General features: G+C 57.9%; 1 protein-coding gene across 5 annotated transcripts in view; it reads left to right on the top strand.

The window, feature by feature from the left end:
• Positions 1-12,739, top strand: part of LDB3 (LIM domain binding 3) — a 69,049-nt gene that overhangs the window by 22,251 nt on the left and 34,059 nt on the right. For 2 of the 5 annotated variants that reach the window (XM_004607418.2, XM_004607417.2), the window contains 3 exons: positions 3,033-3,202; positions 3,660-3,696; positions 9,158-9,856. In XM_004607418.2, coding sequence (XP_004607475.1) covers positions 3,033-3,202; positions 3,660-3,696; positions 9,158-9,254 — 304 coding nt within the window. In that variant the 3' untranslated portion in view covers positions 9,255-9,856. Of the gene's footprint in view, positions 1-883; positions 899-3,032; positions 3,203-3,659; positions 3,697-9,157; positions 9,857-12,739 lie in introns of those variants that run through there. The other 3 variants (XM_055119602.1, XM_004607414.2, XM_055119603.1) reach the window with 2 other exon arrangements.

The raw sequence follows: 12,739 nt of genomic DNA, 5'->3' as shown, positions 1-12,739 counted from the left end.
GAAAATGCTTACCTCATGTTTTGCCTTTCCAGAACCCCACCCTGTGGGTATCACCTAAGCACAGGTTTTAAGGGGGACGCTCTGAACCCCTGGACAGCCAAACCTTCCAGAACTGCAGCACATCTTCAGGGCCACACGGGGGCAGAAATTGCTTGCCCTGGGGCCTTGACTTTCAATCTGGTCAGGCACCGGGCTGCAGCTTCACAGAACCCTTGGCAGTGGTGACTGAGTTCCTCCCACCGTTCAAAGCACAAAATATGACTGCGCAAGTTTAAAAACACCATTCTTAGCTCATGCCTACCCAGAAAAGTAAGGCCGCCTAAACCGGAGCGCTCACAGGGATTTCCTGTTCATATTTATTGCCATGTGTGTCCTTGGTAGCCATCCCCAAAGGGGAGTCGAGTGGAAAAGAATGAAAGCTCGCTCTGTGCTAACCTTAGTTCCTGCGCCCCAGAGACTGTTCTTACATGGCTTTACCACCAGGGCCTCTGTGATTTTAATTTTTTCTTAACACGGCGCAAATGGATCTAACCGAGGCTTCTCAGAGGACCTTTCCTATCTCTGTGCCCTCCTTTGCCTTCCCCCTTTCCTTGCAGCCTAGGCAGCAAATAAATTCCCTTCCTTTTAACTCAGCCCTGCTGGGCTACTCCAGCCATGATGCCAGGGGGTCAGAGCGCCCCCTCTCGGCCTGACGGTGCTTCGTTTCTGCTGTTAATTTCCACTGTTCCTTCCTCGCTGACAATTTTTCTTTTCTCTCTTCCTCTCTCCATCCCACTCCCATAACTCACTTCTGGCCCTAACCCCGCTTCCCCGTGTGTACGCCACCCCTCTGCCACCCCCTGATGGACATGCGCCCTCTGCTGGGCTTTCCTCTGCTTGGCAGGGCGTCGCCTCTGGCGTAAGTAGATCCCACAGTATCTGTTGCGTCGGCGTGCGTCTGTCTGGTGGTGGGATGGTGTCTGGGTATAATAGGTGTGTCTGAGGACAGCGGTCATTGGCTCCGTCCACATCTTCCTCATAGCCCCTTCTCAGCCAGGGGACGCGCTCTCCTGACAATACAGGCAAGAACTTAACCTTGGGGTGGGATGGGGGGTTGACATCAGAAAATCTATGGGCCCAGAAATCAGATTTGTGTCCCTCCTACTGTTCTTCCTTCAAGGCTGTCTCAGGGACTCTGCCCAGGCTTTCCACATGCGCAGAGCGTGGAATTCACCCTGGGCTGGTGTCATTCAGGGAGAAGAAGTGCCCAGGGGGCCTGCTGGGGGCCATGCCCCCAGGATCCTCCTGAGAGATGAATCTGGAAGAGACAGCACCTGCCCGGCTCACCCATAGGGCCCCCAAACTGAGTCTAATATGGGAACAGCATCCAAAGCAATGGGTGCCTACAGGTAGTCTATCTGGATATCGAAATGGCTGTGGAGGGTGCCACGCTGAGTGGCTCCAAAGGCTGGCCACAGGCCCAGGGGACAGGCAGGCCTGTCCCGTGCCCTCTGCCCCTACTCTCACTCCCTGAGTCCAGGAGTCTCACCCAGCAGCAGCTCCTTCATTTGACTTTCATTCTCTGTTGGGGCAACAGCACAAACCCCTGCTCTGCGCGGTCTGGTGGGGAGGGAAGCCAGTGATACGAATCCCAAGAATTGCACCCTGCAGCTGTTCTGGAACGATGGGGAGCTCCTGACGGGCCCACCCCAGGGAAACGGCAGCAGAGCCCTTGCAGAGAAGCCCGAGACCGGGCCTGGGCTTGGATCTAGCACACCTGGCGTCCACACTCTAATCCTAGAAGACTGGGAGTCCTGGCTGTGAGCTTCTCGGGACCCAGCTCACCCAGAGGCCCCCACACCCCCAGCTTTGGCCCTGGAAGCTTCAGCACCCCTTCCGGTCTCGGAAACGATCTCTCCCAAGGGACCCCCATGTCCCCCCACTCCCCAAATCCCTGCTCCTTGGGCGGCTCCTGTTCCCTCCTTGCTCAGAGCCTGGACTCCCACTGGAATCTGCTCCTCCTCACCATCTCTCTGGGCTGGGCCATTCCAGAGTGGCCTTCCTGAGCCCTGTGGAGGGGGAGCAGGGGCTCTGGTGGAAGGGGTACAGAGCTGGGTCCCCGGAAGCTAGTTCTAGTTCAGCATGTTGCCTGTGCTACCTACTCCTACCTGCAGCTCACGGGGTGGCCTACCCAGAAGGGCCTCCGTTTCAGCATGTTACGGAGAGAGGGCTGGGGACACAGGATGTTACTGCTGTGAGAGACTCCAGCCTGGGGGTGGGGGTGGGGCATGGGGCCAAGGTCAGGGACAACCCAGAAGCTATTGATATATCCTGACTTTTGGAATATCTTGTCTGATCTGGGCTGAGGTACCCTGGGCCCAGAGGCGTGAGCCCCTGGGATTGCTTCATGCAGTGAAGTTTTGAGCACCTACCCAGTGTTTGACCTCAGGAGTCAAAGGGATCATCTCCAGGCCCCCCCCCTCCCCAAAGGCTGCACTGCCCTGGGGCAGAAAGCCAGGGAGTTCCTTTAAGCTCTGCTCTTCCAACGGCCCCAGGCCCTGTGCCTGCAGCTGAGCCCTCAACTGGTCCCCACCAACTCCCCTTAGCCGGCCTGAGCCCATGCACTGTGGTCCTGAGCAGGTCACTGAGCCAGGTCAGTCGGGTCAGGGCAGCTTCCTGTCTAGATGCAGAGGTGAAAGGTAGCCAGGGACACCACGGGGGCTGTCCTCACGCAGGGCCTGGTCATGGAGGGTGGGCCCCATCTGCTGCCTCTTTCCTTAGCTGCTGGGCTGAGGAGATTCTTCGGACCTTGCATTGGAATTAGTGGGAGAGGAGGGATGGCTGGCGGGAGCCCCCCCAAGCCTGGGCTCTCCCCAAGAGCCATCGCTGCTTCGTGGTCCCCACCCTGAGCACTGAGGACCCAGACAAGCCCTTGTCGGGTGGCGGTGGGTAGAGCATGGTGGGCTCGGACCAAGAAGCGTGGAGGCTGGGGGAGGGGCAGGGAGGGACAGGGGTGAGCCTGGCCCTCGCCCACCAGCTCTCTCCACATACAGGAGCCTTCCTGTGAAAGACCTGGCTGTGGACAGTGCCTCGCCCGTGTATCAGGCTGTGATCAAGAACCAGAACAAGCCCGAAGACGAGGCTGACGAGTGGGCCCGCCGTTCCTCCAACCTGCAGTCCCGCTCCTTCCGCATCCTGGCCCAGATGACGGGCACAGAGTTCAGTAAGTGCGGGCTGGGGGTGGCACAGAAGGTGCAGCTGCCGGGGCCCGCTCCACACAGAGCCCATGAACACCTTGAGGCACCGCCCCCCCCCCCCGACCCAATTCCCAAGATGAGCCAAGCCGTGATGGGTCAGTGGGTCGTAGGGAGCCTGCTGAGCCCATTAGTGTCCCTTGGGCTCCCTTGGGGTGGGTCAGTTCTAATGGTTTCCTTTCTGCAGTGGGAAGCTGGTCTACCATGGAGCTTGCAGGCCAGCAGGCAACCCAGGCTCTGAAGGGGCCCCTACGGCACACGCTGACCACTCTTCCCAGTTTCCTTTTCGGTCCCATCTTTCCTGGGTCCCTGGCCTGCAGGCAACCTTCTACTACAGTTTAGGGTCACTGTTCAGTCCCCAATGCTTGAGCTCGTCTTGCCTTCTGTTCCCATGATGCCTCCTGACCAGACACTTTCCACCCACAGTGCAAGACCCGGACGAGGAAGCATTGCGAAGGTCAAGGTAAGTGCCTGGGCTTGGGCTCTGTGGCCCTTCTCCTCCCCACCCCTCCCCGGGCAGTCCCTAGGTCCCATGACTCTCGGAAGGACCCTCTCAAGCTCCTGGTCCCTGATGGATTCCAGCCAACACTGGCTTGGGCCGTTTGTCCCCAGGCCCGTGAAGGGCGTGTGGGTGCCTGGAGCTGTCTATCCCACCCCCGAGCCCAGGCGGCAGGAGCTGAGCACTCTGGGCCCTCCTGGCTGTGTTCCCGGGCAGGGTGCAGCGCTGCTTTGGCCTTGGCTGGGCTGTTGAGAAGGAGGGCATCTCTCCCCATGAGGGCACCGGGCCAGCTGCCCTGCCAACCTGCAGGGCCTGTCATGTGGGAGTGTGCAGGCAAGATCCTGGGTGACCAGCACGCCGAGGGCTGTGCCGGGCATGGGCGCCCGAGCCCTGGCCTCTGTCCAGACCCCACGGAGTATCAGCACCTGTGCGGCTTGAAGCCCCACAGCTGCTGTGAGGAAGGGCCTGTCCCAGCAAGGGAGGGGCTTGTGCAGGGCCTGCCGTCTTGGTGCTGTTCCCTGGCTAGTCTCCGCCGGGGAACTCCAGCCGCAGGTGTGAGGACAGAGCACTGGCCTGCTGCTCGCGGGGACTCACTAGGGCCTTCGGTGGTGAGGCAGTGAGACATCGGGTGGCAGTTTATGCTTCTGGCAGCTGCGGCCAATGTCCCCTCAGTGTGCATCTCCTGGGAGGCGGCCTGGCCCCATCCCATCCGCCACGTGAGCTGCCTGAGCTCAGACACGTTTCTCCCGAGGGTGGGGGCTGGGCAGGGGGTGGTGCTATATTTGCTCTCCAGTGCCTGGTGGTCAGTTCCAGTGGACATGGATTGTGTCTCGGAACCTGTGTCTGTAGTGATCCAAGTGTTGGTCACTCTTTGCCTAGGGCTTCACACACTCTGCCCAGGTCTGCTGGTGATGCAGCGTATTTCCAGGGCTGAGCCTGACCCCTGGGTGCCTGTGGCCATGTCTCAGAGCGCCTGCAATGAACTGAATGTTTGGTGGGGCTCACGAACCGGTCTCTAGCTCTCGGGAGTGTGACAGAGCAGTGCTTGGCTCTTACACCAGCGCCCATTCACCGCTGTCTGGATGCCCCCCCTCCCCGCCATGCTCCCCACCCACCTCTTGTCTTCCATAAGTGTCCCACCTGCATAGGCGCTGAGACTTTGCCAAAGATTTGCTAGCGGGCTCTACGTCGCACAGCCCAGAGCAGACAGCTGGCATCTCCAGGTTCCTTCTGTCAAGCAGCAGGAGTGACCGGAAGCCCCTGCCTTTCTGGCCCCATCACCTCTGCTGGAGCAGTCACTTCCCCTGCCCAGTTGCTCCGGGTGTGACTCTCACCCATCCTTCACTGTAGAAAGGCAGGAGGCCGTGGTGGAGGCAGATAGCAGGGCTCTGTGTCTTCTCTCATCCTCTGTCCCATCCTTGTGGTCTCTGCAGCCAAGAGGCTGCATGAAGGAGGGGATTCTCCAGGCTGGCGGTTGGCCTTCCCTCTCTCCCCTTCCAGAAGCAGCCTTTGGGGCTAGTTCTCCCTGGTCCTGTAGATATCTGGGGAATGTTGGTCTTTATGTGCTTCTTTGGGCCCCCGGTAGAAAGAAGGTGGGGGATCCTGGGATCTTGGGCTCCTGTGTACGTCTTGGAGTGTCTCCTCCTGCTTCTGTTCCTACCGAGTTTCATGGGAGAGAAATGTAAAAAGAGGACCCAGGAAGAGGTTTGAGCTGGCCTGAAAAAGCAGCTTTCCCCCACAGCACCACACCACCATCAGTGGAGGTTCTTGGGGAACCCAGTACCCCTCCTACTCAGCAATGGAGGGGGTGCAAACTCCCTTTTCCCAACTGTGTTTTCTGCAGGTCCTCCTCGGAGCCTCTCCCAATAGTGCTCAACCTCCCTGTGGCCCCAGGGGGTGTGTGTGTGTGTGTGTGTGTGTGTGTGTGTGTGTGTGTGTGTGTGTGTGTGTGTGCGTTTCTATTTCATTCAGGTCGAACCATCCTGGGGTGTCCAGGGCCCATGCATGTAACATGTGCAGGGATCAGTTATTTCTATTTGCAGCCTATAGTTACCCCTGGCTCTGTGTTTGGGGTTCGCTCCCGGCAGTGTTGGGGAACCATGTGGTCGAGCTCTCTCTCTAGCCCCATCAATTCTGTGTGTGCTTAAAGCATTAAGTGGTGACGGTGGCCTCCCTGGTCCAGGGAACTTGCTCCTCAAGGAGGTACGGAGCCTCATGTCCATTCATTGGTGTTGCCCTCCGCCCCCTCCCCTGGTCAGAGAGAAACAGCCTCCGTGTGCTCCCCGGCTGGGTCCCTGACAACGAGTCTGGGCTCTCTCCCAAAGGCTGTGCATCCCCCAGGCTGCCCACTGCACATTGCTTCCAAGTAGCTTCTTCCCGCAGAACCTGCTCTGCCAGACCTCATACAAGGGTGCTGGGGTGCTCATACCAGCCACACTGGGGTGCTGTTGTCTGGTGAGTGTGGGAAGACTGGCAGGAGGATCAGTCTGCAATATAGCATGTCAGAGGACCCCAGGGACTCTCCCTGGCCCATCTCTGCTCCTTCCTCCGGGGAGGCCCTGAGCAGCTCCGCCTTGCTCTGCCCTGCTCTGCTCTGCTCTCAGGCCCTGACTCTCTGTATTTGGAAGCAGGGAAATGCCCTCCAAGGCTGCAGCACCCACCTGTTGGCAGCTCAGTGCAGAAGCTAGTCTGCACGGCCCTTGTCCTTACAGTGGGAGCAGGACAGGCCCCTGAGTGGCCCAGATGTCAGCTGTGGATGTGGCCAGGGGAGTCCAGGAGAGACTCCAGCACCTTAGCAAACTGTCCGTGTGGGCTGACACTAGTCCCCACCCTGCCTGCATCCCCCGAGCCCTGTACTAGTAGGTTCAGGTAATGCAACACTCCCAGCCTCCACCAGAGACGGGGGCTTCTCCTCTTCTCACGAGGTCTCCACTGCTTCCCTTTGTCTTTGGGAAGGTATTCTGGCGGCCTGGTGGCCCCAAAGGCCAGGTCCACGTTGGGGAGTCCTGGCAAGGTACCAAGTAGAAGCAAACCAGGTTCCATCCTAAGCTGGGATCAAATCTGTGAGAGGCACCTGGATCCCAGGCTTGGGTGTAACCATCCAAAAAGACTCTAGTGTGTCACCGAGACCCCCTGCACCCCCGTCCTGTCCCAGGATGTTTTCTTGTTTTGTTTTGGGTTCACACCTGATGGTGCCTAGGACTATGCCTAGCATGATTCAGGGGACCTGGGGATCACGGGGATCAAACTCAGACCCTCCCTCATGTAAACACCAGCCTGTTGAGCTCTTCCCAGCCCCAATGTCCCAGGATGCTGTGACCAGCCTTGATTCTCGTGAGCTCACAGAGGGTGAGAACTGAATTTCATCCCCCCCATCATCAACAGTGTCAAAGCCTTTAGCCAAGACTCTCTGCTCGGGAGCTCCCGTGGAACACAGGGATTGGCTGGTCTGTGCCCACCCCCCATCCCTCACAGCCGGCCTCCTGAACTATGTTCTGGGGCTTCTGGAGAGACGGGATCTCCCCCTGGGTGTCACCAGGGTAGCTCTCTTGGATGTCCTGGGACCTCACTGCTCCTCTCTCACATGCTCTCCTCTCCTTGGTCCTCTGACTTGCGGTGACTTTCCAAGCAACTCTAGCAGAATAAGTGCCTTAGGTTTGGAGGACGGTCCCTCAGCCTATCCTTGGCCACTGAGAACAAGCTGCAGGCCTGCCCTAGGTGGTGTCAGGGTTGTGATGCTGCCGTGTGATCAGCGGGGCAGTGGGACCCTGCTGCGGGCCTGCTGCTCCCCTCCCCAGCCTCAGAGGGGGCAGGGGCCAGGTCTCTGGCTTGGGTCACTGCGTGTTTGTGTAGCTTCCGTCCCGTCTGCTCATGCTGTGCTCTTGGCTCTCTCCTCGTGTTTGGAAAAGGCAGATCTGAACTAGTGGGTGTCTCGGGTGTCTGTGGAAGGGCCCCTTCGTCAACAGAATCCTCCACAGAGACCCAGTGCAGGCCACAGGGTGGCAAGGGGGAGGGAGCCTGGTAGCCCCGGGAGGAGTGGGACGGCAGCTGGGGTTAATGTGGACGCACAGAAATGTAAGACCAGCACGGCTCCGTCCCAATTTTCAAAGACCAAAATCTGATCATCTCAATTTTCATAAGCTGGCAATTCACTTATTTATGGAACAATTACTCTGGTGATCGCTGCTGAACTGTAGATGCCTGTGAAAAGTACTGCAGAGAGATCTCATGGTCCCTTTATCCCCAGTGATTTCCTCTTGCCAAATGATACCATTCAGTGCCACAACCAGGAGGTTTACACTGGTCCAGCAAAGACCCAGAACTCTTGCAGCCTCTGGTAACTGCATTCTGTCCTGTTCTCTGCTTCTAGAATTCTCCATTCCAAAGTGTCCTATAGGTGGAACCATACAGCACAGGGCCTTTGTGTCAATTGGTTCTTCTCACTCAGCCTGACTTCCTGGGATTCAGCCAAAGTTATAGAGGGTGCTGATGTCCCTTGCGTCTTTTGGCTGCTGACTTGGGGGTTCATGGTCCGGATTTAGCAATTCTTTGTCAGATGTCTTCAAGCATCGTCCAGGTTAAAGACCCCATGTGTGTGCCGCAGTGCAGCTCCAGGCAACCCTGTGTATTCTCCTGTTCTGGGTGGGAGAAGCCTTGACCGCGTGCACAGTATAGGATTCTGGCTTCTGTGGCCCAGGTCTGCTATGTTTACACTTGCCGACTTTTCTACCTTCCCGGCTGCTCCTTATTGGCTTTGTCCTGTGCCCCTGGGCTGCGCAGATTGTGTGCTGGGCCGCAGAGGTGCTGCTGGCGGGAAGCGGCTGGACAGTCTGGCTTCGGCCGGTGTGGAGAGCCTTCTGGGTCTGCTCTTGCCTGCCTATGCGTGCCGGCCTCTGGGGGGCCATCCGTGGTGTTTGAAGGCTTCTCTCCCTCGAGGACAGGGAAGGTTTGGCAGAGATCAGGGACAGGACAGTAGGCAGCAGGTGTGTTCACCAAGCCCCATCACAGGGACAGGTGTTCCTCCTTCTTGATGCCCAGCTAGGGGACAGAGAGCACTTTGGCCCACCTGCCGACTAGGTTCACCCCAGAGAGGTCACAGCCAAAGCAGCCCTGCCCACCTCTAACCACACAGGCCAGGGGGAACCCAGAGATGCCCCCTTTGCCCATCCTGCCCTCAGGCCCCCTAGCCAGACCCCCCTCTTACATTGGTCAGGGGCTTTAGTCTCCCCCTCCCCTCCCCTCCAGCCTGACCCTCAGGACTTGGAAAGTGCTCCATAGCTCACCAAGCCTCTCCAAGCCCAGACTCCGCTGTCCCCTCCCCTCTGCCCTGGCTACAGACAGGGAAACAATGGACGCAGCCCCTAACCCCTTTCTCTCTTCCTCTCTTCTCTCTGTCTCTGTCTCTCTGTCTCTCTCTGTGCCACAGGGAAAGGTTTGAAACGGAACGTAACAGCCCACGTTTTGCCAAATTGCGCAACTGGCACCATGGCCTTTCGGCCCAAAGCCTTAATGTTAAAACCTAAAAGGCTGCCTGGAACAGCCCCCTCTCCCCGCCCGACCCCTCTCCTCCTTACCCCCATCTGGCATGAGACCCTGCGGTGACGCTTGAGAATGTAGAGCTGTGTAGGGGGCCGCCTTTGAAAGCCGACTCTAGCAGTTTCTCTCTCTGCTGGCACCTGAGCTGAAGGCTGAGACCCACCCCACACAGCACCGCCCCCCCCTTTCACTTCCCCATCCTTCAATGCGACCCCTCCGGCACCTCACATAGCCCAAACCTCTGCTTCTTAGCCAGAGATGAGCCAGGGCAGGATGCGGTTTGGCCGCTGTGAGGCTCCAGCCCCGGGAGGTGGGTCTTGGCACGAGTGGTCTGTCGCTTCCCCCAGCCTGGCCTCATGCCTTCCTGAAGCACCCGTAGATCAGGGGCCCAGGAGAAGGCCAAGTCCTGGCTTGTTCCCATTGGTTCCTAGAGCAGCGGGCGGCTGGATCGGGCCCTGTGCAGAGGAAGTGGAGCCCCCTGGCTGTGGAGAGACTGGGGCGTCCTCTGCTGCGCTGCGTGTGACTCCCCACCCCCAGTTCTCAATCCTGTACAGAGAAGCGTGCCTGTTCCGAAATAAAGAGGATTTGAAACGAACCAAACCAGCCCCAGTCATGCTCTCTCTGTGTGCGGACCACCCAGGGGGGCTTGCTGGGCAGCGGTGCCTGGCAGCCCGAGACCCTGGACAGCGCCGTCTCTGTCGCTCTCCCACCCTTACCCCAACCTGGCTGTTCCCGAGCTCAGGCAGGGGGGACCGTATCAGTCCCCTGCCTGCCCCACCCCGGCCCCCACCAGCAGGCTGAGCCCTCACGCTTCCAAGACCCCCAGGAAGCCGCTGCTCACACTCAGGCCTGGCGTGGAGCACAGGAGAAGGGGCTTCGAGGGGCACCACTGAGTTAAGGAGTAGAATGCAGGGAGCTATTGGGGACCCTCAGTGGATGGAGGAAGAGAAGGAGGAGGAGGAAGAAGAAGAGGAGAAAGAGGAGGAGGAGGAGGAGGAGGAGGAGGAGGAGGAGGAGGAGGAGGAGGAGGAGGAGGAGGAGGAAGTGAAAAACACAGATGGAATCTTGCTCAGGTGGCAGGAGGTCCGAAAGCCTCACCCACCTGTGACCCTGTCCTGGACCTGAGCACTTAACAAAGAGTCCAGACAGATGTCTGTCCTCCCCATTTGTCCATGTCCCCAACCCAGCGCTCGGCACCCCCATGAGTGGGGCTTGTCCCTCAGGGCTCTGCCATTGCCCCAGCGGCTGTCCTGGCCCACCACCGTACAGTCCACACCTGCTGCCTATGCCTGGACCTGATTTCTGCCTCTGAGGAAGGGAACAACGTTGTTCATTTGGAAGAGGTGGCCAGGGAGATATCTGTCCTCTGACCCATAGCCTGAGAAGCTCCCCAAGGCCACCAGGAGCCTGTTTGCCCCTCCATGTCTTTTTCTTTCTTTTTTTTTTGGGGGGGGGGTCACACCTGGCGATGCACAGGGGTACTCCTGGCTCATGCACTCAGGAATTACTCCTGGCGGTGCTCGGGGGACCCTATGGGATGCTGGGATTAGAACCCGGGTCGGCCGCGTGCAAGGCAAATGCCCTTTGACTCGCTGTGCTATTGCTCCAGCTGCTGCCCATCCATGTCTTGCTGCCTCTAGTGGTCTCACTCCAAGGCCCAAGCCGGGGCCCAGCGGATGTCCCTTAGCCGGAGGCCAAGGGTGAGGGGCAGCTGTGTGTCTCGGCATGTCGGGGCGTGTGATGTCTGTCTGACCTTTCACTGAAACTTCTCAGACCCAAAGGTGGGACCTGCCTAGCAGAAAGCAGTGCCAGTCAGGGAGAGTCCCAGGGTTGGCAGAGGGCCTGAGTCAACCGTTGAGAACTCGTGGTACCACAGCCTCCTGCCCTGTCTGTGGAAGGCCCCTTGCCTTGCCTCACTGAAAGCTCCTCTCTGCTTGCCAGCCTGCCTGGTACCTTGCCAGGCCAGGCATCCAGTCGAGTCCTCTGGAGTAGCCAGCAGAGATGTCCCCCTTCTTTTTGGTTTGTTTTTGGGGCATAACCGGTGATGTTCAGGGGCTGCTCCTGGCTCTGCGCTTAGGACTCACTCCTGGTGGTACTTGAGGGACCGTATGGGATGCCAGTGATTGGACCTGGTTTGGTCACAGGCAAGACAAGTGCCCTAGTCACTGTACTACCGCTCCAGCAGCAGAGACGTCCCCCTTCAGCGATCTATGTCTTGTTGGTATTAGTCGACGTGCCACGTGTGGTTGCTGTGAGTACCAAAGGAATCAGAAGGAGCAAAGTGGCTGTGACTGGACCCTGTGAGTGGCTGGGTGCGAGAGGTGCAGAGACAGGGAGGACCCCCTCGGCTGGGGGCTGCTCTTTGAGATCAGTTCACAAGGGAGTTTGCGCAATGAGGAAGCCTGGCCAGGATCCCTAAGCAGAGGGCACAAAGGTGGGATGGGAAGAAGGGGGACCTCAGAGACCTTATTAACCCATGTCAATCATTTCTGGCTGGAACTGGGGGAATGTAGAGAATGCTGTGGTTTGTGCTGGTCCGGCGAGGGATTTTAACTGTATTCTGTTTGGGGGTTGCTGTTAGGCCTTACCCAGCAGACCTGGGGGGCTTCTCTCAAGCTGTGCTTGTGGGTCCCTCCTAGTGGTGGTGCTCAAGGGACTCTGCGGCACCAGGGATTGAACACAGGACTCCTGCATGCAACCATGCCCACTGGGCCTTTGAGAAAACTCCAATATAGCTTCACTATATTCACAAGCTCAATGGAGCTCTCGAAGGTTGCAGGGTGCCATTCTTACACTAGCTTGTGAATTTTCTAAGCCTCCCCTGGTTCTCAGTGGAGTCGTTAGCCTAGGCAACAATGTCAGTGCATCCCTGGAATTGTGCAGCAAAGCATTCTTGCTGTGTGTGACGTGGTCCGGGCTGCCCTGAGCGATAATCCCCAGGCAGAAAGATGAAATGCCAGCAAGGTGGGCAGCGTGAGTGAGTTCAAGACTGACCTTCACACTGGTATGTTGCCATCACCCAATCAAAAGAAGTGTTAATATTCCATTCTCTTAACTAATGCAAATGCCATCATAGCAATTACTCCCAATACCATCAGTAACAATATCCGCACCGTATCAGCAGTTTCATTCTGAACCCAATGATCACAAAACCTCAAGATGCAGAAGAGCACCAATGCCATGCCCCTCCCTTCCAGAGCAAAGAACATCAACCAGGTCCCACCTTGCCTTCTACCAAGGGCCACCACAGCTGAGCTGCGGCTACTGATGGACCCTCCATGCCAACTGGGGTGAGAGAAGAGATGATATGAAAAGGATTGTAGCCTGTCTTTGCTCTCTCCCCAGGCAGCCTTGCATATACAAGTATCGTTGGTTTGGTTTGGTTCTTGCTTAGATGCTTAAAGTGGATTAGAACCACTTTAATAGTGTTCTAATAGACAGCTATGGACTCCTAGACTAGCTGGGGTGCGCT

Source organism: Sorex araneus, chromosome 11 (assembly GCF_027595985.1).
Source record: "Sorex araneus isolate mSorAra2 chromosome 11, mSorAra2.pri, whole genome shotgun sequence".
Classification (NCBI taxonomy): domain Eukaryota; kingdom Metazoa; phylum Chordata; class Mammalia; order Eulipotyphla; family Soricidae; genus Sorex; species Sorex araneus.
Note: the sequence above shows the minus strand (reverse complement) of the source record. Positions and strands in the feature narration are given on the sequence as shown.